Source organism: Cynocephalus volans, chromosome 8 (assembly GCF_027409185.1).
Source record: "Cynocephalus volans isolate mCynVol1 chromosome 8, mCynVol1.pri, whole genome shotgun sequence".
NCBI classification, from domain to species: Eukaryota; Metazoa; Chordata; class Mammalia; order Dermoptera; family Cynocephalidae; genus Cynocephalus; species Cynocephalus volans.
In genome coordinates this window covers 114,072,418-114,098,206 of record NC_084467.1, presented here as the reverse complement: position 1 = coordinate 114,098,206, position 25,789 = coordinate 114,072,418, and the positions used below count along the sequence as shown (strand labels likewise).

Sequence of the window (25,789 nt, the reverse complement as noted above, 5' to 3'; positions counted from 1 at the left end):
GGTGATCGCCCTCAGTTGGATCTTGGCCAAAACCAAGAGTCTTGGCAGGGACCAGGCTTTGCGCTAAGGGGCCCCTGGAAGGCTGAGAGGGGCTCCTAGACGCTAAGGTCTTGAATATTTAGAAGACACTGTCCATGTTCCCACCAGGCTTCAACAAGCTCGCTCTGCCTGGTCGAGGCTGCTGGAAGTTACCCCACAGGTGTCAAGGCACCAGGTGGCCGAATAGAAAGACCGCTCTCCAGGGGACCCGGGCGCTGGCTGCCCCTCCGGCGGTGCAGCCCCACTTGGAAGTATGCAGCGGGGGGAGCGGGGCAGAGAAAACCCACCGCAGCTGCAGCGGGGTGGGGGGAGCTCCGTTCTTGGCCTCCCCACCCCTGTTCGTATTTTGGCCTTATTTCCCCAACAGTCCTGGTCCCCCTCAGTTGTCAGGCTAAATATTTTGGCTTGGCGGGAGGGGCGGAGAAAACTGAGAGGTCCCCTCAAACCAATCCGTTTCGACTGGGGGCGGGGTGGGCGGGAGTTGGACGCTGCCCCTGTGTGTTCGCCCCGGGAGATACTGCTGCTCGGCCAGCTGGCGCTTGGGAGCCAACACGCTGGAGGGATCGAGGGATCCGGGCAGACTCCTCTGTCGAATATGCGCGCCCCGGGACCCCGCTGGCCTCCTCGGGAGCGCTCCCGGGCTTCTGCTCTACCCTCAGCGTTGGCCAACCTCTTGGCCTGCCTTTTGCTCTGAACCCTGTGTCACTTTCTCCCACTGGAGGCCTCTTGAGGCTCTTCCACTCCCTGTCTGCATCTCTGTCCCCATCTCTCTGTCTCTGGATTCAATCTAAGTCTCTGTCTCCACCTGCCTGTCACTGTCTTTGTATCTCTGTGACTCTCATTTCTTTTCTGTCTCCTGCCATCTCTGCGTGGGCTTTCTTGTCTCTCTGCTCTTGTCCTCCCCCTCCTCTCTAAAGCCTGGATCTCTGTGTCACTTAAGGTGTCAGACCCTCTCCTCCCCGGAGCCACCTGGAGGAGAGCCAGGACTGGAACAATGGTAGTGCCCAGTCTGTGGCCCTGGGGAGCATGCCTGCTTGTGATCTTCCTCTCCTTGGGATTTGGCCTGGACACACTAGAGGGTGAGTCCCCAGCACTGTCTCCCCAACCCCTGTCTCCCTCCTGGCCAGCTGAGAGGCCAAACTGAGCTTCCAGCCAGAACACATCTACTTACTCTGCACTGCAACTTGAAGGCTGGGGTTAGCTTGCAGGACTTCCCATCAGGAAGAGCAGTTAGTTCCCCACACAAAGGTGTTTTTCTCTCAGCTCCCTAGGAGGTGAGAAAGACTTCAAAACAGGGGGATGAATAGATATCCTCTACTCCTGCTTGTGAAACCATGATAGCAGAAAAGCCTGGAGGAGAACCAAACTGAGGCCGTAAGAGTGTTAGCAAGCGGTCATTCCTAGGGCCACCGAATGGACAGAGGCGGGGCAGGGACGAATAGCTGAGAACCAGGCACCACTAAGTGAAGCTATTGTGCAGACAGGAAACTGAGGCTCAGAGAATTGAGGGGTGAAGCTAGACAGGGACCTGAGCTCCTGCCTCCAGGGCCTGTCCCACATCCTCCACCCTTAGGTCCCATTCACTGAGGGGGAGGAGGGCTGGTTGGGGGAAGGACTGCTTTTCCTCAGTGCCTCAGGGCCTATCCCCCAGGCTAGAACCTTCCTGTGAGTAGGGTTTGGAGAGTGGAGGGTGGGACCACATAGACTAAATGGTCCTCCCTCATCGGGGTGCTGGGGGCTTGGTGGAGAAAGGCAAAAGAGCTGAGGGTGGAAAATTCAAAAGGGGAAAGATTAAGAGGTGTCCCCTTCTCTAATTCTACCATTCCCCTCCAGACTGAGAGAGCTCAGGAATCCAGTGCTCTGTGCCTGTTTGAGGGGTCCCATGACATCCCTCAGACTGGGGAGCTTACAGGAGCAGGGCAGAGTCTCTCTTTCCTAAGGAGACAGAGGACTGATGCAAATGGATTGGGGGAGGGGGTCCCCTGAAGAGTACTAGTCACAGAGGCTCTACCAGCAAGACATAGGACACCCCCTTCCCCCAACACTAAACACCCTCCTCTCCTCCTCCACTGCTGTGCCAGGACAGGTCACAGCAGATGCTAGGCAGGAGTATGGTTGTCAGGACAGGAGCACGTCTCTGGGAAGGACTGGTGTTTGGTCAGGGGACCCAGATGTCCAGTTCCCAGTGCAGCTCTGCACAGAACCATGCCCTGAGGGAAGGCAGGGGTTAATCTGTGAAGGTCTTAGATTTGTTTTTCCAAATGACTCCCATCAGGGGAGCCCTGGAGAGGCAGGGGCATGATGGGAAGTGGGAGCCTGAGAGAACCCCCTATCTGCCTAGCAGAGCCTGATTGGCCTTTGCCTGGAGCGGATAGAGAAGTGTTTTCTCATTCTCTCCCCCTCTCTTTTGTGTGTGTGTACCTGCACGGGCTGAGACAGACAGACAGACACACACACACACACACACACACACACACACACACACACACACACACACACACACACACGGCTGCTGGGTAGAGCCAAGCTCAGGACCATTAATGACAACTGGGAGAAGGTTTGAAGTAAGCCCCAGGGAGCCAGCCTTGCCTGCCTGGAGAGTGTGGTGTATAGTATGTATGTGATGCTGCTAGAGGACTAGAAAGGAAAGGAAGGAGTAAGGCAGAAGAAGCTAGTAGGACCTGAATTTCAGGCTGAAGAATTCACTTAGATCATCTGCAAAGAGCCGTGGAAGTTCCCCTTGGAAGCTAGTGAGACCAGGCATCCAGCCACCTTAGGGGAATAGTCCTAAGTGTCTTGGGAAAGAAAGGAAAATGGGGCTGGGGCCCTGGGTTTGAAGAAGCCAAACATACCAGGGTCCCCAAGGGAGGAGTGGACTTCAGATCCAGATGTCCATTGTTCATAGTCCCTAAGTGCCCAGTGATTCCAGACCAGGACTGGGCACCATGGGGGGATGCAGAGCTGGCTAACAAGGGGTCCACCCTCCATGGAGGGGGTGACAGAGCTGTAGACAACAATGTTGGGGCAATGCCCCAAGTATTGGATATGGGTGCTGGACTAAGTGCAGTCGAACCTGAAAGGGAAGTGATTAACTCAGGTTCAGAGGGTCAGGGAAGTGAGGCTTAACCTGAGTTTGCAGGACAAGGGTGGAGGGACCCTTCTGAGGATGGAAATGAATGGGGACCAGTTTATCTGCACCCTGGAATGTCAGGCTGAGGAACTGAAACTTGAATCTTTGGCAATGGGGAGACATGGAACGTCCTTTTAAGAGTAAGCAAAGGCAGGTATCAGGCATTTAGCTCCCTTAGAACTGGGACAGAAATGGGTATATGAAGCTTGGACCACTGCTTACCAATCACAGAATGCACTCATTCATTCATTCATTCATCAAAAATTTATTGCCAATTTTGTGCCAGGTACTATACCAAGCACTAGGATATAGCAATGAACTATACAAAGATCCTTGCCCTTATAGAGCTTACAATAAACAAAATAAATAAGTTAGTTATATATTAGCCAGTATTAAGAATTATAGAGAAAAATAAAGAAGGGGGAGCAGGTAGGGAGTGTCACAATTTTAAATAGGATCGTCAGAGAAGGCCTCATTGAGAAAGTGACATTTGAGCAAAGACTTAAGCAGGTGAGGGAGCCATGTAGAGGGAAAAGTGTTCCAGCCAGAAGGAACAGAAAGCACAAAGGCCCTGAGGTAGGCGCTCAGCTGGCTTGTTTTAGGGATAGTAGAGAGGTCAATGTAGCTGAAGAAAAGAGAGAAAAGGGATGACATCAGATTGGGGGCCCGAATCGTGTCAGGCTTCACAAGGCCTCACAGGCTGTGGTAAGGGTTTTGGCTTTTAGGTTGAGTGAAATGGAAGTCACTGGGGGAGGGAGGGGGTTCAAGCAGAGCAGGAACGTGATCCAACTGTTTTGAGAAGATCACTCTGGCTTCAGAGTGGAGAACAGACCACAGAGGGGACAAGGGTGGGTGTGGGGAGACAATTTAGGAGGCTATTACTGTAAATCCAGGGGAAGATGATAGTGGAAGCAGGGAAGGTGATGGCAAGAGGTCAGACTCCAGATATATTTTAAAGACAGAGTCCACAGGATGTAGAAGGTGAGGGAAAGAAAGGAATCAAGAATGATTTCATGTTTGGAGACTGACTGCAAGAATGAAGTTGCTATCAACAGAGAAGGGGAAATGGGCTTGAGAGGGGAGATCGGGTGCCCACATTTCCCCATGGTGGCTCATCTGGTAGAGATCCTGCAAGCTGCAGGTGAGCACTCTGAGGCCCAGGAAGGAGGCCACCCCACAAAGCAGATCCCACTCCCCACTCTGTGTCCTACTGCCCGTGTGGCTCCCCTCCTCCAAAGCTGTCAGGGCAGGATGGGGTGTGTGGCCTGGGCTGTACTCACTGCTGTGTGCCACGTGTGCCCACAGTGTGCCCCAGCCTGGACATCCGCTCAGAGGTGTCAGAGCTGCGTCGGCTGGAGAACTGCAGCGTGGTAGAGGGCCACCTTCAGATCCTGCTCATGTTCACGGCCACAGGGGAGGACTTCCACGGCCTCAGCTTCCCACGCCTCACCCAGGTCACCGACTACCTGCTGCTCTTCCGTGTCTATGGCCTGGAGAGCTTGCGTGACCTCTTCCCTAACCTAGCGGTCATCCGCGGTGCCCACCTTTTCCTGGGCTATGCACTGGTCATCTTTGAGATGCCACACCTGCGTGACGTGGGGCTGCCGGCACTGGGGGCCGTGCTGCGTGGGGCCGTGCGTGTGGAGAAGAACCAGGAGCTCTGCCACCTCTCCACCATTGACTGGGGCCTGCTGCAGCCTGCACCTGGTGCCAACCACATCGTGGGCAACAAGCTGGGCGAGGAGTGTGCTGATGTATGTCCTGGTGTGCTGGGTGCTGCTGGCAAGCCCTGTACCAGGACCACATTCAGCGGGCACACTGACTACAGGTGCTGGACCTCCAGCCACTGCCAGAGAGGTGGGCACTGGCCCAGAACATGACTAGGGGACAGAGGGGGCTGGGAGGCCACAGGGTGGTGTGGGTCAGTACTTTGCTGCCACTGTTTTCTAATCCTCACTCATCCTATGAGGCAGATACTACAGTACTGCTATTCCCATTTTGTGGATAGGGAAACTGAGGCTCAGAAAAGTTAAATAACTGATGCGGCATAAGGCAGTCAAGGGGTAGGCACAGACAGCATCAGGTAGTCATGGAATAGGTAAAGGACAGATACAGGGGGCATGGGGGAAAGAGGGTAGGCACAAATGGACACAAGGCAGCACAAGAAGCAGTGAGGCAGTGGCTAAGTACAGAGCCAGATGGCCTAGGTCAAAGTCTCAGCTCTGCTAATTCCTTGCTGTGTTCATTTAGTCTATCCATGCTTCAGTCTCCTCACCTGTAAATGATCACAGGGTTGTTATGAGGAATGAGGTATTCTACAAAGCATTAGAGCAGTGCCTGGGCCACGGTAGCAGCTCTATGTTCCTAGTAAAAGTGGCCAGAGCACAGGTGATCCAGGGTCAGCTGGCAGCATCGTAATGGGGAGGTTGGGCACTACGTGGGAGAAGAAAGAAGAAGGTGATAGATGGAGAAAAGGACGGGTGAGGGCAAATATGTGAGGTGGGATCTTCTTTAGGAAGCTGCATGGACAGGAAACAGAAGGCAAGCAGTGAAGAAAGGGAGAGGGGAGAAAGAAGAGGATAGCTGGAGTAGGAGGAAGTGAAACTTATAGGGGAAGGAAGGAAGACCTTTCAGAGGTTGAGAGCAGCTTGGGGGTCTTTTCCACACAGCTCCAGGAGGTCAGCTCCTCTCACACCAATGCCTCAGCATCAGGGCAGGAGAGTAGCTAGACCCCTGCTGTATCTGCTGGGCCCCACCTCCCTGCTGCCTCCCTGTTGGCTGTAAACACAGCTGTTGCACGTCCTCGTGTATAGTGTCAACACACCCTAGCTGACCCCTACCCCACACATTGCTGCTATAGACAGCCACCTGCCAGTGTGCAGTTTCCAGGATATCGGGCTCCCTGCCCTAAACCCTCTCGTGGCTGCTTGGGGCCACCTCCTGCCCAGGGAAAGGAGCTGAAGAGGGAGGCAGTATGCGCCAAGGCAGGACAAGTGGTGGTCCCTCCTTCCACACACTCCCAGGCCCACCTTGCCCTGGGCCTAGCTGCTCAGGAGAGGCCAGCTGGTTCATTCTGGCACTGTGCCCAGTGATGATCTGGGCACCAGGCCTAGACAGGACAGCAGGCTGGACAGCAGCAGCCCTACTAGACAATGTCATTTTTCTGTCCTGAGTTCTGGCACCCCCAACTAGGCACTGTGGGAGATGGGGAGCCGCCAAGAGGGGCCACAGTCCATGTCCTCAAGAGCCTCCCTCTGAGGCAAATGGAGTCAGCAACCAATGTCATAGGATTTGGGTGTAGATCAAGAGTGTAATACAGGAGGAATGGGGTGAGGCCAGGATGAAAAGGGGGCCAGGACTCAGGGGACACAGGTAAGGTCTAACATAGCACTCTGCCCACAGTGTGTCCCTGCCCCCATGGACTGGCCTGCACAGCAGGGGGCGAGTGCTGCCACGCTGAATGCCTGGGGGGCTGCAGCCGGCCGGAAGACCCCCGAGCCTGTGTAGCCTGCCGCCATCTCTACTTCCAGGGTGCTTGCCACCGGGCTTGCCCTCCAGGAACCTACCAGTATGAGTCCTGGCGCTGCGTCACAGCTGAGTGCTGTGCCAGCCTGCGCTCTGTGCCCAGCCGTGCCTCCACCTTCGGCATCCACCAGGGCAGTTGCCTAGCCCAGTGCCCTCCAGGATTCACCCGTAATGGCAGCAGGTGAGTGTAGGGTGGATGGGGTGCACCCGTAGAGCAGTGAGGAGGCCTGAGGAGGCCCATACTGGTCCAAGGCTCATGCCATCTGCTTGCCCCTACTAGCATATTCTGCCACAAGTGCGAGGGGCTGTGCCCCAAAGAGTGCAAGGTAGGCACCAAGACCATCGACTCCATCCAGACGGCGCAGGATCTGGTGGGCTGCACCCATGTGGAGGGGAGCCTCATCCTCAACCTTCGCCAGGGCTGTCAGTACCTACTTTGGGGCACACCCCTCCTCCTGGCCACACCCTTCCTCCCAGCCACATCCCTTACCATGACCTGGCTAAGCACCACTTTCCATCATCCTGGGTCCCAGCCCTGAGGGCCCATCACCTTCCCTGCTCTTGCTCCAGCCCTGTCTTACCCTTCCTCAGACAATCTGGAGCCGGAGCTGCAGCGCAGCTTGGGGCTGGTAGAGACCATCACTGGCTTCCTCAAAATCAAGCATTCGTTTGCCCTTGTGTCGCTGAGCTTTTTCAAGAACCTCAAACTAATCCGTGGGGACCACATGGTGGATGGGTAAGGGGTCAGAATCAGGCCTCTGACCAGCTCCTTCTATCATACCTCCTTCCCCAGCACTCCCAGAACAGTGGTGAAGAGAATAAGCTCTGGAACCAGCCCTATGCTTACTGGCTGTGTGATTCTGGGCAGATTACTTAACTTCTCTGGTCCCCAGTTTTCTCATCTGTAAAATGGGGCTAATATAACACTACTTACTTCTTAGGGTTATTGTGAGTATTACTTAAGTTGTTATGTGTGAAGCACTTAAAACAATGCCTGGAACACAGTACATACAATATAAATTATAGTTACATATAACTCTATAAGGGTTGGCTGTAATTATTATCATCTGATCCTCTCAGCTGCAGAGCAAGACTGCCTGGATTTGAAACTCATTCCTATCACCAGTCAAAGCTACCCATAATGTAGCCAGGATTTTTCAAAATCAAAAGAATGTTTTAAATAACCATCCAGTCAAGTGGTTTCCTGTCACTTTTCATGTCTTCTGGCACATTGTCATGTACCACTTGGGGTGCCCACACCCCCTACAGAGGCATAGCCCCAGGCTGAGTACAACTCCTCCTTGTGTCCCACAAAGCCAGCACAGAGTCTGGCACATAGTAGGTGCTCAGTTAACATGAGATGAGGGAAGGAAGGAGGCAGGGAAGCTGTTGACCCCACTACACTGATGAGGAAAACAAACAGAGAAGGTGGGTGACTTGCTGGACATCACACTCCTGGTCAGTAGTACAGTGGGTGTGTACAAATGTACTCCACCCCCCACCCATCCTGGGTGTGAGTGGGCTGCTGAGAGCCTCTCTTCCCTGTGCCCGGCACAGCCCCTCCAGGAGGAGCCCATAAACCACCCCCTTTCCCACGCCTTGCCCCCACCCCCTCACAGAGCAAGGTCCTCTGGCCTCCCCCAGGAACTACACTCTGTACGTGCTGGACAACCAGAACTTAGAGCAGCTGGGGTCCTGGGTGGCCGCGGGGCTCACCATTCCTGTGGGCAAGATCTACTTCGCGTTCAACCCGCGCCTCTGCTTGGAGCACATCTACCGATTGGAGGAGGTGACCGGCACGCGAGGTCGACAAAACAAGGCTGAGATCAACCCCCGCACCAACGGAGACCGCGCCGCCTGTGAGACCCCAACCCCAGAGCGAGCACACTTGCAATCAGACACGACCCCGATATGCACCCAGAGATATGCACAGGGACACGCAGACGCTCACACACTCAGGCATTCACACGCACTGAAACACACCAGACACACGCATGCGGGTGGGAGGAGGCGCTTGAAGGGGACCGTCAGAGAAGTTCTCTTCAGAGGTCGCATTGGAGATGGGACGCAGCGCTGTCAGAGTTGGGGCTCGAGCAGGTGATAGATGCGGTTGGGAGCAGGTGTTCGCCCCTCGCCCCGCCCAGGCCAGACCCGCACCCTGCGCTTCGTGTCCAACGTGACGGAGGCAGACCGCATCCTACTGCGCTGGGAGCGCTACGAGCCGCTGGAGGCCCGCGACCTGCTCAGCTTCATCGTGTACTACAAGGAGTCGTGAGTACCGGGGGCGGGGCCAGATCGGGACCGGCCAGAACCGGACCAGGGCCATTTCTTCACAACAGCGGGCAGGAGAGGGCAAAACCCAGGGGGGCTATGGAGAGCTAGGAAGATAGGACCTCCAAGTCACACTCCGTTGTAGGACCCATGTCTGGCTCTTTCCCCCCACCTTCTTCAATCCCTCCGTGCCTCAGTTTCCCTCACCAAGTGAAATGGAGAGGACAGTCAGGGGTTCTGAGAGCCCAAGAGAGCCGACCTGCTGGGAAAGCTTGGATAATTAAACTTCAATTCACTATGCTAATGTTCTATACTGACCACATGTTCCTGCCCCAGCAGCGGTTTGGGGAGTGCCCATTAATTTGGCCAGTTTTATGAGCAGCTCAGCCAGCATTTCATTAAAGCCTAAGGAAGGGAGGGAGAAAGAGATCGCGAGAGACCGACTGCTCTTTCTTTGGAGAGAGTGGACTGACCCTACCAAGAGGGATAGTAATTAGACCACAGGAAGGCCTTCTCCAAAAATATATCAATCAAAATGAAATATCTTCAGAGGAGAGAACTGGATTTTGGATGGCAGGCTGGGAGGGCAGGAGTGAGTATTCTCTCTATATAGTAGGTAGAAGATGGGGGCCACCCGGCTTGATAGCACTTGTGAATTAAAATTGAGAAGTCTCCATTGACCACTAGCTCAGGGCCTGGCCTGAGAGGAGGGAGGAAGAAAGTCAGTGGTAGGAGGCCTACTCAGATGGCCAAGGTTCTCCTAAGCCTCAGTGGCAAGTGAAGGTCTCTAGTATGGGGAGGTGGAGAATTTGTTAAACACAGATCCCTGGGCCTTACCCCCACAGACTCTGATTCAGTTAGTCCTGAGTGGGGCCTATGAATCTGCATTGCTAACAAGCTCCCAGGTGATGCTGAAGCTGTTGATTCATGGCCACACTCTAAGGAACACTGATGTGGACTACAATGTGAATGGCACCCCTTGGCTCATGAAATCCACAATCTGCACAACTGTACACAGCCATCTCTGTGCTCAAAGCACAGAGAAGCTCCCCTAACATCACCAACTTGCAGTGTGGCTGCAGCTGTGCTCCCATACTGTGGATCCTGGCTCAATTTGGGATCTAAGCAGACCCAGACATATTCTGATACTGCTTAAGCAGACCACAAGACACCTGCTCCCATGGGACCCACTCTGCAACCCCCTTCTCCCCACCTCCACCTGCTCCTAAACTATCCTGCTTCTGGGTCCCAACAAGGGCAGGCACTTCCAGCTGGCCTCAAGTCCCCCACTAAAATCCCCTTTGACCTCCCAAGTTCTGTCCCCAGCTCAGTACGAATTCCACCCTTCTGCCCCTCTCCAAAGAAACAAATATGAACATCAGTGCAATGCCCCACTGTCACTTCACGATCACCTTGATATCTCCCATATAGGCTCCACTTTCATCTCCCCCAAAGAGCAGCCCCCCTTCTAACCCTAAAGCCAGTGGTGCTTCCCCAAGCCCTGCCCCTGCCCTTGCCTCTAGGTAGGCAGCATTGGTTGCCTCTGGCCCCAATTAATTTCCCTGTGGCAGTGGGTCTTGGCCTTTTGAAATCAAGAACAGGTTTGAGAAGCTGCTGAAAGCAGGAAAATACACATGCACAAAACATTGCCTACAGTTTGAGAGACTCATAAACCTCCATTCATGGACCTAGGTTAAGACACTCTGCCCTTGGGTAGAGAGTGGTCTCCTGGTTCTGGTTCCAGGCAATCCCAGTTGGGGGGGGTGGTGGATTAAGATAAACTCACTGCTTGCTGTTCCTAGGGAGGGGACTCTTTCACACCCACCTTCTACTTTTATTTATACAATGCAAGATTTTTTGAATATTCATTGAGACTAAAGCTCAATATTCCCTGCTAAGGATGAGGAGATATTTCATCACAAATTTGGCTGGCAACACAGATATCACAGGGCTCACAGGGTCTAATAGGTGGCTGGAGTCATGGCTCTGCCCTCATGCACACTGTAAGAAGAATAACAATGACAGTCCAGGGGTGATTCAGGGAGGAGGGGGGTGCTAGAAACTGGAGGTGGGACTTAGCCACCCCTCAGCTCTGGGGATGGGGTGTTCAGCCCATTCCAGAATGCCACGGAGCACGTGGGTCCAGATGCCTGTGGAGCCCAGAGCTGGAACCTGCTGGATGTGGAGCTTCCCCTAAGCCGCACCCAGGAGCCAGGGGTGACCCTAGCCCCCCTCAAGCCCTGGACACAGTATGCAGTATTTGTGCGGGCCATCACACTGACCACTGCTGAGGACAGTCCACATCAAGGAGCCCAGAGCCCCATCGTCTACCTCCGAACCCTGCCCGCCGGTAGGATGAAGCATTTGGAGGGGGCCAGAGTTAGATGCCTGCTTCCTAGTGAGAATGGGAGAACCCAAGATCCAGAAATAGAGAAGCTGGGTTACTGAACGCCTGACTCACAGAGACTGAAAGGCCAAATGCTTGAGCCCTAGAAAGAACAGGGGTCATTTGCCTAGATGCTAGGGAGGCTGGAGTTGGGACAGTGAGGGGTGAATAGTTGAGCCAACTCAAGGACCCCTGGAGGAGGAGCGAAGAACAGAGAGCTGAGTTCTAGCAAGGGGCGGGGGTTGAGGGTCACCTGTTCCTCTGGAGAAGGAAGGGTTTGATCCCAGTGAAATGGGCTCATTACCAGACAGTATTTGCAAGAGGGACCCGCAGCCTTCGAGTTGTCCCCTTCTCACATCCCCAGCGCCCACGGTGCCCCAAGACGTCATCTCCACGTCCAACTCCTCCTCCCACCTCCTGGTGCGCTGGAAGCCACCGACCCAGCGCAATGGAAACAACACCTACTACCTAGTGCTGTGGCAGCGTCTGGCAGAGGACGGCGACCTCTACCTCAATGACTACTGCCACCGTGGTGCGCAGGGAAGAGGCGCAGGCCGGCGGGGCGCGGGAGCGGGGCCAGGGTCGGGGGGGCGGGGCGGGTAGACGGCTGGTCTGACAGCTTTCCTCCCCTTTCCTCCCCGCCGCGGCGCCAGGCTTGCGGCTGCCCACCAGCAACAACGACCCGCGCTTCGACCGCCAGGACGGGGATCTCGAGACAGAGACGGAGCCCGGCTGCTGCCCGTGCCAGCACTCACCTCCTGGGCAGGTCCTGCCCCCGCTGGAGGCGCAAGAGGCCTCGTTCCAGAAGAAGTTTGAAAACTTTCTACACAACGCCATCACCATCCCCAAGTGAGAGCGAGCGCACGCGGGCGGGGCGGGTGTGAAGGGTGGGGCCGGCGACAGCTGGGTCTGTGCGGGAAGGGCGGGCTCTGTGGGCGGGGCCTCGCTTGTGTGGGCGGGGCCTGGGCTGCGAGTGGGTTTGGAGGTCGGACCCGGCTGCCGAGGACACAGGGGAGCATTCCGGGCGAACCCGATAAGTTTGCTCCTGGCCTTCCCAGATCCCCTTGGAAGGTGACGTCCATCAACAAGAACTCCCAAAGGTGAGCGAGGGTGGGGCCGGGAGCTGAGGAGCGTGGCTCCCGGGGCAGGGGCAGGGGCTGACCCATGCCCTCCCCAGGGATTCAGAGCGGCACCGCCGGGCCGCCGGGTCCCTCCGACTGGAGGGAAACAGCTCGGATTTTGAGATCCAGGAGGACAAGGTGCCCCGGGAGCGAGCGGTGCTGAGCGGCCTGCGCCACTTCACAGAGTACCGGATCGACATCCATGCCTGCAACCACGCGGCGCACACCGTGGGCTGCAGCGCCGCCACCTTCGTCTTTGCACGCACCATGCCCCATAGTAAGTCTCAAACACACACACACACACACACACACACACACACACACACACACACACACACACACACACCCCTTCTGTCTCCACTACCGACCCCAAGGACCCTGTGCAATTAGTGCTCTAACTAGCGGGTTTGACCTCCCGCTAACCCCAGAGCCTGGCTTTGCGTGCCCCTCCCAGTTCTCATAATCCCAGCTCTTCCCCAAACCTCCCAGTTTAGCCCAGTTTAGCGTGGGTTCGAATATGAAGATGAGAGGAACTACTTGTGGCCCAGCTGCCGGGTCCCTCTCCCGCAGGGGAGGCGGATGGTATCCCAGGAAAGGTGGCCTGGGAGGCAGCCAGCAAGAGCAGTGTCCTCCTGCGCTGGCTCGAGCCACCGGACCCCAACGGACTCATCCTCAAGTATGAAATAAAGTACCGCCGCTTGGGAGAGGTAGGTGCCCTCGGAGACGCCGCCCCATCCCAGCCCCGTTTTGTGCCTCCATCCCCTTTTCAGCCCGCTGTTCTGTGTTACCCTCAGGAGGCCACAGTGCTGTGTGTGTCTCGTCTGCGATATGCCAAGTTTGGGGGAGTTCACCTGGCCCTGCTACCCCCTGGAAACTACTCTGCCAGGGTTCGAGCAACCTCACTGGCTGGCAATGGCTCCTGGACAGACAGTGTTGCCTTCTTCATCCCTGGCCCAGGTATACACAGACTCTGTCCCAGACCTGTATCCCCAAACAGCCCTGGTCCCCAGCCTACCACAGGCCCCATCCCTCCCCCATCCTCATCTCCCAATGTGGAAAGAGAAGCAGCCCCTACCCTCTGACTTCACCATCTTTGACCCTACCCTCTGACCCTGTCCTCTGAATGCCAGAGGAAGAGGACTCCGGGGGATTCCATGTCCTCCTCACTGTCACCCCTGTGGTGCTCATGCTGCTCATCATTCTTGCTGCCCTCGGTTTCTTCTACGGCAAGAAGAGGTGATGACAAGTCCCACTGGCTCCCACCCCCCTTCTCTCCCTGAGTCCTCATCATAAGGTCAGTGCAGTCATAGGGCAGTGGGTGAAACAGCAGAAAGGACTTCCTTAGTGGCGATAACACTTTCCCTGGAGGTAGCATGGAGGAGACATACCTCTCAATTGGGGTGACCAGCTCATCCCAGTTAGCCTGGGACTTTCTGGGTTTTAGCAGTGAAAGTCACACATCCTAGGAAACCTCTCAGTCTGAGTGCACCAGGCCTATTGGTCACCACACTCTCAGCCCAAGCCAAGAAATAATGAAGCTGGTCCCATCAATCAGGGAGACAGGCAGGAGACCTCAGGATGTGTCTGAGAATGTTTTGTGTCAGATCCCTCTGGGGCTAACCACAAGAAGGACATGGGGATAGGACCTTGATTAACTGGGCTCTAGGGACTAGCTGAGGGGGGCAGGAGCTCCTCTACTCCTGTGTCCTCCCTATTTCCAGCTGTCAGATCCCAAGACTAGGACCAAGACCAGCTTGGAAAGTGCTTAGGGATCCCCAAGAGTCACCCTGACCAATACTGGGGGTGTGATCACTAACTTCCTTCCCTCTTAAAATATCCCCCTTCCTTGTCCTCTGACTTTGTTCATTCCTTCCTGAGGACCCTTCCAGCCTGACCCCCTCGCCTCCCATTGCAGAAACAGCACTCTCTATGCCTCTGTGAATCCAGAGTATTTCAGCGCCTCTGATGGTAGGTCTGGGGGTGGGCAGACAGGTGGTGTGGATGGGGAGACAGGAGAGGAGGAGAGGCAGACTTCAAGGAGACCTTTTTGGAGAAGGCGGCCTTGGGATCAGAGCCCTTCAGAAGAGAAGGGGAGAAGCGGGTGGAGCGTGGCAGAGAGCAGCATCCTTGCCTGGTGACCCCTGCCTCCTCTCAGTGTACATCCCTGACGAGTGGGAGGTGCCTCGGCAGCAGATCTCCATAATCCGGGAATTGGGCCAGGGCTCTTTCGGAATGGTATACGAGGGGCTGGCACGAGGACTTGAGGCCGAAGAGGAGTCCACGCCAGTGGCCCTGAAGACCGTGAATGAGCTGGCCAGCCCCCGGGAACGCATTGAGTTCCTCAAGGAAGCCTCTGTAATGAAGGCATTCAAGTGTCACCATGTGGTAAGAGAGGGTCAGGGGCATTGTCAGGGTTGTAATTAGGGTAAATGTCATATGGTAAGAAGGAAAGTCTCAGAACTGAGGTCAGGGTACCATCAAGGTCAGGGTTGGGACTGTGGTTAGGATCCTGACTGGGGTAAAGATCATGATAAGGGTTAGAGTCAAACATTGTTATGACAGAACCATAGTAAAGTCATGGCTGGGGCTGAGAAATCAGTCTTGGTTGGGGTCAAATATTGAGTGTTCAGGGCTGGCCAGTTAGCTCACTCGGTAGAGTGTGGTGCTGATAACATCAAGGTCAAGGGTTCAGATCCCCATACCAACCAGCCAGCCCTCTCCCCCACCAAAGTGAGTGTCCAGATCATTATTAGAGTCATGATAGAGATCAAGGTCAAAGGTGGGCCAAGTTCATAATTGTGATAATAGACATGATCAAGGTCATGGGTTAGGGTCAGGGTCATTGTTAAGTCAGGATTAGGGTTACAGTCATGGTTAGGATAAAGGTCAGTATTGTGTCTGGGTCAGGCTGTGGTCATAGCAGGTCAGGCTTTTGGCCAGGTGGGTCAAGGGGAGCTGGGTGGACCAGCAATCAGGCTCTTTGTTCATCCCAGGTGCGTCTCCTGGGTGTTGTGTCTCAGGGCCAGCCAACTCTGGTCATCATGGAGTTAATGACCCGTGGGGACCTCAAGAGCCATCTTCGATCTTTGCGGCCTGAGGCAGAGGTGGGGACCAGAAAGATCCTGGGCTGAGGGGCTAGTGAGTTAGAGAAGATTTGGACACATTGTGGAGGGAGGAAGACAGTCCTGGGTAGGAGAGCAGCCTCTAGGTTCCTTCTTCAACAACCTCCAATCTTGGCTCTAGAACAACCCTGGGCTCCCACGGCCAGCACTGGGGGATATGATCCAAATGGCTGGTGAGATTGCAGATGGCATGGCCTACCTTGCTGCCAACAAGTTTGTGCATCGAGACCTGGCGGCCCGCAACTGCATGGTGTCCCAGGACTTCACCGTCAAGATCGGGGGTATAGGGGGCATCAGGAAGATAAGGGCAGCCTGCAGAGAAGAGAGACTTCCCTAAACTAGGCATCAGGAAACCCAGGCCTGGCCCACAGCTTGGGACCAGAGCCCTTCAGAAGAGGAAGAGAGAAGTGGGTGGAGGCGTGGCAGAGAGCAGCATCCCTGATAGCCTGTGAAAACTTTGGCAAATCACCCCCATCCCAGATCTCAGTCTCCTTATTCAAGAGCAGAGGGTTTGGATGGGATGATCTCTGAGGTCCATTGAGTCCTCACATTCCAGGATTCTTGGAAACTATGGAGGTAGAGAGGGTTGGGGAGAGGTATTACTGGGGCAGGAGCTACTGTGTGGCTCTTCTGCCCCACAACTCCTCCACCCTCACTTTCCAGACTTCGGGATGACTCGGGACGTGTATGAGACAGATTATTACCGCAAGGGTGGGAAGGGGCTGCTGCCTGTACGCTGGATGGCCCCCGAGTCCCTCAAAGATGGAATCTTCACCACCCACTCGGATGTCTGGTGGGGCCTGGCTGGGGCAGAGGGCTCCAGGGATATGGAGGCAGGATCTTGGGAGGGGCCTGGGACCCCCTTCCCTTAGGGTGTGCTGAGCAGTGTGAAGGGTGCTGGGCTCAGGACCTCCCGCGTGTCCTCCAGGTCCTTCGGTGTGGTGCTCTGGGAGATTGTGACCCTGGCTGAACAACCCTACCAGGGCCTGTCCAATGAGCAGGTGCTCAAGTTTGTCATGGACGGTGGGGTCCTGGAGGAGCTGGAGGGTTGTCCCCATCAGCTGTAAGTTACCCTACCTGCAGGATAATTTTCTTTGTCTCTGCTCTGCCTGCACCCCCCACCCTTCATAATTCTGGACCACCTCCTCCGATGCTTTTACATCCACTGATCCCCAGCTATATGAGTCCCCCAATTCTAAACTCTCACTGCACTCCATGACCTTCCCCCTCTGACCCTCCCAGACATAATGCCCTATGATCCTGACTCTTCCAGTGCAGGAGGCCGGGGGTGTGGCTGGGGCTCCAGGACCCCTCTGACACTGCTCCCCACACCCACCAGGCAGGAGCTGATGAACCGCTGCTGGCAGCAGAACCCGCGCCTGCGCCCAACCTTCACCCACATCCTGGACAGCATACAGGAGGAGCTGCGGCCCTCCTTCCGCCTCCTTTCCTTCTATTACAGCCCAGAGTGCCGGGGGGGCCGGGGCTCCCTGCTGCCCACTGATGTGGAGCCTGACTCCCCACCAACCCCAAGAGAAGCTTCCTCAAACTGCAGCCCCCAAAATGGGGGTCCAGGGCATTGAGAGGCACCCCATTCCCTGGCTGACTGGCCTCCATGGGCACAGAGGAAGTGACCCAACTTTGGGGCCCTGAGATGTCCAGATGTTCACTCCCGTCCCCCACCCCCACTCAGACAGGACAGGGGTGGCCGAAGGTGGGGCAGAGACAGGAGCAAGAAAGATTGCAGGGAGAGGGTGGTCAGAGCAGACTCAGTGTTGGAAGACTTTCTCAGCAGTCTGAGTTCTCCATGAGGAAGCAAGCAGGGTCACAGCAGGAGGAGTGCAGAGCACATAGTGGTCAGCTGTCCTGCCCTCAGAGAGTGAGAGACCCTACTCAGACTAAGAGACAGCCTGCCCACCCTGGAGACAGCATCTGGAGAACCCTGCCCTCAGCGTTGTGTCTCCTGTGGTCATCTGGGGCCATCACTGTGCTTGAAACCAGATGGGCAATCAGAACCAGGCCTGGAACCCTCTGCGTCCATGTTGGATGCTGAGGATGGGGTGTCCATATGACTGTCCTCACCACTGTGTTTCACCTTCCCACCCCCACACCACACACCTGGTGGTGTGGGGAAAACCCGGGGGCCTGGACAAGAGGGTTCCAGACTGGCCATGTTAGACCTGCCCTCAGCTCTTCCTCTCCTCTTGCCCCACCCAGGGACCCCCAAGCTTGGTCCCCTTTTCTCCAGGGACATCCCTTGGTGCATGTCCACCCTTTTCCCATTCTCTTCCCCTCAGATATTAGTCTAGGATTATTAAGGCTTTAGGAGCCTTGTTTTCCTCCTTCCCCTCACTGCCCCCTGCCCCCACCTGCCTCTCGTGGGAAGACTGAAGAAGGCACAATAAATGCTGAGATCTGTTTGTACCCTGGTCCCGGGCAGCCCATTATCTTTCCATCCGTATGGTGTTAACACTGGGTGAACTTCCTCCCTCCCTCCTGCGGGACTTGAGGTGGTGACCCTAAGGCAATGATACAGATAAATACACTGCTGTCAAACACCACCTCAGTGAGGACCAGAGCAGCCAGGGTTGCCATGGCAGTGAAGCAGGACAGTCTTGCTATTATCTCCCGCTCAGGGCCAGAAGTGGTTGAGCCCAGCAGGGAATCTTTGTATCTGGCCTCCCAGCAGACCCAACCAGTCCCCCATGCCTCATCTTCATCTCACCCCTTGCCACGTCTGTCCACTGAGCAGGCATTGCCTGGAGTATCGCAGGGCAGACTTTAAGGGGGCAGACCATGGGGTGGGGGAGGAGCCCTGATGACATCACCAGAACATGAGAGATGACCCCCACCAGAGCAGGGTCAGTGTGTCTGGCTCCCTATGGTTGTTCTGGGAGGCCAAAATCTCAGCTTCCATTCCATGAACAGAGATGTCTTTGAGGCATGTTGAAGTTGCACAGGGGAGTCAGTTTCCAGGCTTTCATGCCAGTGCCATGAGGGCGTCTGAAGAGGAAGTGTTGCAGAAGAATGACTGACTTCAAGCCTTGGTGAAGGGAGTAGCAGGGGAGGGGCTGATCATGTCTCAGGGCCTTGTGGTTTCCCGCATCCAAGTCCTCCCATGCTGCCACACACTGCCACATGCACCAGGTCTGGTGAGACATGCACCTCTCATCACACTAGCCTTCTCACTCCAGCCATAAACGCCCAGGCAGGGACTGAGCGGAGCGGGCATGAGTCTGTGCGAGGCTGCCTCTAAGACAGCAACTACCCTGTTGCCCTAACACGGCAAGGGTGGGCAGCAAGGACCACCTGTGTGGAGCCGCACCTCTCCAGGGCCCCTGCCGGGCATCGGTGACTGAAGCAACAGTGACCCCTAATGGTTTCCAGCAGAACTGCAGCTAAGACCCTTCTGGTCTCTGGGAGAGTGGAAGGAAGGAGAAACTCCACACAAGCCCTGGATCTGAGACCCACACACTCACACACTCACACAGGCACAGCTGCACTTGCACTTGCCAGGAGGGCAAAAACGGGGCCAACCCTTTCCCCACCACCCATGCCCCCGAACCTCCACAGGGCTGGGCACTGCATGCTCAGGAAGTGCCATTCATCTGGATGTGGAAGAGCGTAAGTGATTGGGAGTTGAAGAAAAGAAGGCTTCAGAAATATGCTGCCTGGGCTCCATCTCCAAAGATGAGCCGGTGGTGGCTGGCCCAGAAGAACGCTTTGGAATAGGAGGTAGGGGTGCTAAAAGACAAACTCCACTGCCATCCACGTCCTAGAAAAGAAGTGGGTTTAAGAAGGTAGCAAGAGAGATGGAGGTTGGGCTTCAGAAGGGACTTCTCAACTGTACTGGGAAGCTTTGTGGAGGGAAGGACGTGTCTCCTCTCTCAGAGACAGCTGAAGACAGACAACAGGTTGGCCAGAGACAGGGATGGACACCTGCCACAGAGGCAGAGAGCAAATGCAGGGACTAAAAGGCACAATCCAGAAACACCTTTCTTGGTCCCCCCCTCACCCAGATTTAGACAGAACTGCAGAAAAAAATAATCTGCAGCTGGCGGAGGGTGAGGTATGGAGGTGGAGGATGGACTGGAAACAGATGAGCATAAAAATGGCGTGTTTACTGTCCATCCCCTCAGAGTTGTCCCTGTAGCCTTGTGACAGGTCCTCCACCTGGGCAATGGGTGTTGGTGGCTATGGGTCTCATGTCCCACTCCCTCTGAGCTCAGGAACAACTGATGCATCTTTGTGAGGGTAGGGAGGACAGGTTGGTAGAAGTGGTCTGAGGTCAGGTGAGCTGTGCCACTGGTTACAGAGTGCTGCAGCCAAGGTGGTTCCTGGCTGTCACCATGCGGGAGGAAGAGTGGGGTACAAGGACATGAGAGATCAGCGTCCCATCCCTGCTCTTGGCATCCTGCTCCATAACACCAAGCTCCCTCCAAATCCTGGGAAGCTTGAATGGCAGGGCACCAGGTTTTAGATGCCCAGCCAAGGAGTAATCCTGGAGTAGAAACTGTGGATAGACCTTCCCCTTGGCCTAGTGCCAACACTCTGTGGAAGCTCCTCCCCTGGTCCATGAGTTGTTTGCCTTCTCCTCCAACTTCCTATTGGGGGCTAAAGGACAAGGGGGATGTTAGTGCATGACCACCAACCCACAGCAAAGTTCCTCCTTCCAGCCAGAGGTTCCGATGCGTAACCCTTCAGGCCAGCGCTGCCTGCCCCTAGGGGTAGGAGGGGGGGTTGGTTTCTTCCCATCCCTGTGAGGCTGGCAAGCAGTGTGGTGGCACCCCTTGCCCACCCTTATCTTTGCTCAGGAGTCAGAGGGCCTGAATACCTGGGTCATCTCTTGGTCATCTGCCATGAAATTAAGCCCTTCTGGGTCGCCCACCCAATGGGGTTACTAGTGACTAGCCTCTAGGGTGGCACAACCCACTGCTGAAGAGAACTGGATGTGTGCCAGATCATGAATCCAGGTAAGTGGGATGGGGATAAATTCAGAGCAGTAAGCCCCTGAGCACATAGTCAGAGAGGAAGATACTTGGTGAGCTCTGGGCCCACAGAGCGGAGGGTACTCAGTGAGCCCTAGGCACATAGAGCAGAGGGTACTTGGTAAGGCCTGGGCCCACAGTCAGACAAAGGGTACTCAGTGAGCCCTGAGCACATAGAGTGGAGGGCACTCGGTGAGCTCTGGGCGTGCAATCAGAGCGGAGGGCACTTGGTGATCCCTGGGCACATAGTCAGAGTGGAGGGCACTCGGTGAGCCCCAGGAACACAGGAGCTGAGATCAAGTCCTCAGCTGCAGCTGATTCCTGACCAAAGCAAGGCTCTTCAAAGGGGCCACATGGCTAAGTTTTGGTGTCCTTGCTATTGAAAGGAGGTTTGAAAGGCCACAGATGTAGTGAAAAGTGTGATGGATATCTGGATTTCCCTAACACTGAGATATTTGCCCTTCCCCAAAGCCAGGAGATCCAGCCCGCTGACCAGAATCTTGGCTGACCATACTCGGTCCAGCCCCAACTTAGATATGCCCCTCGTTTGGTCCTAGGAAGACAGGACATCTGAACAGTTTGGCCTCCCCGACTTAGCAGGCCAGGAGTTCTGGGCAGAGGTGCAGCCTCTCTCCATCTTCTTCACTTCCACCACAGAAGAAGGGGGAGAAGAGAGGGGCAGAAAGGAGGCACTCACAGGATAAAGATGGGACTAAAGTCCTGGGACCAAAAGTGGGGACTAAATCAGGGGCACATGACACTCCTTTCTGCCTCTCCGCCAGAGTGGGGGCAGCTCTCAAACACTGACGCCGTTCTCCAGATGTCAGATGGAGTAAGGACAGGAAAGGATGGGATGCCAAGGGGCTGCAGAAGAGAGAGACACAGAGAGGTAGGGAGATGGGACTTCAGAAACCTCTCCACACACAGCTTTGGGGCCACTCCAGGTCTTCTTACCACCCCTGCCCCCTTGATCTCTGTGGGGCTGGTCTCCAGCCCTCCCCACTGAGAGTAACAGGGAGACTTTCTGCTGGGTCACCTCCAGAAGTGAAGAGGGTCACAATCTGAGGGCGCAGGGGACCCACTCAGGTCTCCACCCCTCAGGTTGTGTCAGGTTGTGTCTGACAAAAAGGGGAAGGATGGATGGAGTAGAGAGGACTAGGGTGGCAGCAGGAAGACATTCTGAGACCGTGAAGAAGGATTCTCAAGAAAATGGGACCAAAAGGACAGAGGCTGACAGCTGGGTCAGACAAGCTGTGGCAATAGGAGAAGGGACCCAGCCAGCAGCCATCTCTCCACATGGCAGTCTAAGGGGCAATCAGCTGCTGCCAAAGCAGGAAGGATGAAGGTGAGCTGTGGAAAGCCTTCCAGGGGCGGGAGGCTCAGGTGTGAAGGAGACAGAGCGGCCTCTTCTGAAGCAGGATTTCCTAAGGGAGAGACCTCCCTGCAGGAAGGTCAAGGGCTGAAATAAGATAATGGATGCCAAGTGCTTTGTAAGCTACAGAGCACTATACAAATAATTGTCATTGTTATTTAATTGTGATACCATTTAAAAAGCTGCTGCAGAAGTACATTTAGTGACATGGGACGATGGCCATGATGAACTGCAGAGTGAAAAGAACAGGTCACGAATAATATAAATGATGCCATTGTTTATCTTTTCACATGCAAACGCAGAAAAATGTCTGGAAGTGTAAATACACATCTGGATGATGGGACTGTGGATGATTTATACATTCTTTTTTGCTTACCCATATTTTTTCTTCATGTTTTTTAAAGAGCATACATTATTTATATAGTGAAAAAGTATGGCCAGCCACCTCAAAAAACTTTTTTTAAACAAATTTTTAAACATTGAAAAGGAAAGAAAAACTAGCAGTGTGCTGTTGAGGCTTCCTGCCCAGAGGGTGGTGACCCGAGGAAGCTCAGAAAGGGTGAGCACAGAGCCCACAGTGGGCCCTGGCCCTGCCCTCTCTACCTGGTGATGCACCACGGCTCTGTCCCACACACGTTCTCCAAGGACACTTCTTCCTCCATGTTCTGAGCTGGACCAAAGTCTGTTTTCTTGAATTTAAGATTGGCAGCATGTTTTCATAACCTCACGATGTTTTCCAGCGGGGGAGACATAAAACAGGAGGGAGGGCCGGCCCCGTGGCTCACTCTGGAGAGTGCGGCGCTGGTAGCGCCGAGGCGGGCTCGGATCCTATATGGGGATGGCCGGTGCGCTCACGTGGTGCAGACTACACCGTGTGTGCGGAGGGTTGCGATCCCCTTACCAGTCAAAAAAAAAAAAAAAAAAAACAGAAAAACAGGAGGGAGGTGGAGAAAAGCAGACACTTCTCAGAGATTTCCAGCAACTCTGGGTCCACCCCACAGGAGGCTGCTAGCCCTCTGCTTGCAGTGTCTTTGGGGTCACAAAATGTGAGGGCACCTTCCCTTCCCAACCCTGTGGGATCAGCCTCATCCTACAGCAACCCCCAGGCCGGGCTCCCTTACCCCTTCATTTTTCACACATACCTCATCCAGCGCCCAGTTGTGTCTTCCTTCTCCATCCCTTCCCTCACCCTCTGCCCGACCTTTCCTCCCAGCCCTAGTGTGAACTGTCACACTTCTTGAGGCCTATTCCCAAATTCTTCCCCACCGAGCTCCCACTCTTCTCTCTTTCCCAGCCTGGAAATACACCCCCTTCAGTAATCCCCTCCCCTAGAGCCGCTTCTCCCATCTTCTCAGGATAGTATCTAATACCAATAATTCTTTACACTGGCAAAAAGCTTTGTATTTCCCAAATATATATGTTTAAATCTACTTTAGAATGGAGGGCATCAATGATCTGAGAGGCGAAATGACTTGCCTAAGATCACACAGCCATTACTGAAGGTCCAGCCCCCTTCCACCCTTCCACCCCACTCCAAGGACTGAGAGTACAGGTAGCTGACTTGTCCTCTTGTCCTTCAGTCCCTGTCTTTATCTCCAAATTCCATCATCCGGGTGCCAGGACCCTGACATTTAAGCTTCCTCTTCCAGCTGCAACCTGCCTTTCTAGCATCATGACACGCCCCAGCCCAATACAAACTCCATGTTGCAATCAGTCCAGACTCTTCCCTATCTGCCAGTGTGCACTGTGCTGCCCATCACCAGGTGTGGGACTTGCATCTTCTCAGTCTTGCCTCCACATCGGTCCCCATCCTCCCCCATCTTTCATCTCTGACTCTCCCCCATTATTCCCTTTCTGATCTCTGCACCATCCAGAGAGCACTTAGTACCTGCTGTCATCCACAGCCATGGTGTTGGCATCAGGAGTCCCCTTAGGAAAACAGAAACACCACCAGGTATTTCCACAGAGAGGACTGAATATAGGAGATTGACTTTACTGATGTGGGAGGGCTGAGAAGCAAAAAGAAAACACTAAGTAACACAGAGCTAACTGCGGGAAGAAGCTACCACCCATAGGCTGGGAGAACAAGTGGGCGAGGTTGGGGTTGTCAGAGTGTAGAAATTCACGAAAGGGGCCACATAGAGATGGGTTCCGGTCTCAGAGGAGGTAATGCTGCTCAGCTGGTGCTGGAGCAACACTGAAAAGAAGTAAACAGAAATAAGCAAGTCCTCCCCGGCTCCCTGTAGCACTCCTACCGGCAGAACCTCACAGACAGCCCACTGGCAAAGGAGTCTGGGAAAGACGGTTTGCAGGGTTTCAGCCCAGCCTCCCAGAGTACAGTATAGAAGGGAAGGTTTAGATCTGAGAGACAATAGGTAAATGACTAGCACCCATGGTAGTTATTCTTTATTATCATTATACTAAAATATATTGAGCACCTACTGCATGTCTACACTTGACATACACTTTGACACACAGACAATCTGGTGGGCTTCATACTATTGCCAACATTTTACAGATGAGAGAACTGAGCCCTAAGGAAATGAAACCACTTGCCCAAGTTCCTCAACTAATAAATGGTAGAGCTGGGATTCAAAGCCAGATCTGTCCACACTTTTTCCACGATATCATGCTGTCCATAAGATACCCCACATGGGGCCAAGAAGGCTCTGGAGATGGGTAGGAGTGGGTCCTTATGGTCAGGGATGATATCTGCATGGCCCCAGCACCAAACCATTTTCAGCACACAGTGGTATGCCGAATGCCTACTTATATCAGGTCCTGCAGTGGGTAAAGAAGTCGCAAAGATGGGCAAGAGTCAGCCCCTGCCCTGAAGAGCACACTGTCTCCTGGGAGAGAAGGCATACAGACAAATAACCGCAGTACACCATGGCAAGCCCTCGTGGAGCTGTGTAAGAACCAAGTGCTAGGAGAGCACTATCAATGAAGGCATGACGGTAACAAAACTCAAATCGCAACACTTCCCCGCTGAAAATCCCTCCATGTTTCCCCCGCACCAATGAGCTAAAGACGAAGCTCACAGGCAGGCCAGCCTCTCAGGCTTTGTCCCTCCAGCCTCCTGCCCCTTCACACCCATGCCTTCCCCCAGAGGGCTCTGCAGCTCTACGCCTCCATGCCTTCACTCACTTTACTCCTGCAACCCAGAACATCCTCCACTCTCCCCCCCCTCCCTTCCCACTTACCCTGAGACCACCTGCTTCCCCTTTAAATGAGCTCTCTCAACTGCCGCCTCCTCTCTGAAGCCCTTCCTGACCTCTCTCCCCCATGCAATCTCATCCTAGGCAGAATGGACTGCTCCTTCTTATACCCCCTCCCCACCTCCAACCTCATGTTTCTAGTTTAACTCTTATCACCCTGTATTATCTGTGTATCTCCCCTGCCTTCCGTCTCATTTATATTTGTATCCCTTGAAACTATCACACACTGCAGCACATTATAGGTTTTCAACAGATGCTAAATGAGTTAATGATAACAAACGAGCTAGGGGCTGACAGTGCAGAAAGGAAAAAATACTACCTTTAGAGACAGACCTGAACTGAATCTTATTAAACATACTCACTAGTTTGCTTGAATAAAGTTATTGGTAATTTACTTCTCCAATCCTCAGTTTAACTCATCTGTCAAATGCAAAGTCCACCATGCACCTTGAAGCATGATGCCTAACCCAAGACATCTGCAGGGCCACCTGCCTCTTCCTTGAGGTGCTCAGAGGTGATGTTCAGATCATGTGTGAGGATCTCAGTCCCTGGGGCTGCACCAGGAAGTTTGCAGACCTAACTGCCATGACTCCTCAGCCACAAGGTCTACACTCTGG

The 25,789-nt window shown here is 54.4% G+C and overlaps 1 protein-coding gene across 1 annotated transcript; it reads left to right on the top strand.

Moving 5' to 3' along the window:
• Nucleotides 1–1,033: 1,033 nt before the first annotated feature.
• On the top strand, nucleotides 1,034–17,177 carry INSRR (insulin receptor related receptor). The gene is made up of 22 exons (XM_063104741.1): nucleotides 1,034–1,118; nucleotides 4,475–5,026; nucleotides 6,572–6,875; nucleotides 6,975–7,117; nucleotides 7,286–7,430; nucleotides 8,339–8,553; nucleotides 8,839–8,965; nucleotides 11,077–11,315; nucleotides 11,716–11,883; nucleotides 12,005–12,200; nucleotides 12,410–12,451; nucleotides 12,529–12,749; nucleotides 13,043–13,179; nucleotides 13,267–13,429; nucleotides 13,603–13,708; nucleotides 14,388–14,440; nucleotides 14,628–14,857; nucleotides 15,466–15,576; nucleotides 15,716–15,875; nucleotides 16,258–16,387; nucleotides 16,523–16,657; nucleotides 16,934–17,177. Exons 1-22 carry the CDS (start codon nucleotides 1,034–1,036, stop codon nucleotides 17,175–17,177), a joined length of 3,906 nt encoding a protein of 1,301 aa, XP_062960811.1.
• Nucleotides 17,178–25,789: the final 8,612 nt, after the last annotated feature.

Excerpts from the sequence above, each read along its gene's own strand:
- INSRR (XM_063104741.1), top strand. The coding sequence starts at position 1,034 with ATGGTAGTGCCCAGTCTGTGGCCCTGGGGAGCATGCCTGCTTGTGATC. Across the intron at positions 1,119-4,474 it reads TGGCCTGGACACACTAGAGG|TGTGCCCCAGCCTGGACATC; the intron begins GTGAGTCCCCAG and ends GTGTGCCCACAG. Across the intron at positions 13,180-13,266 it reads AGTACCGCCGCTTGGGAGAG|GAGGCCACAGTGCTGTGTGT; the intron begins GTAGGTGCCCTC and ends TGTTACCCTCAG.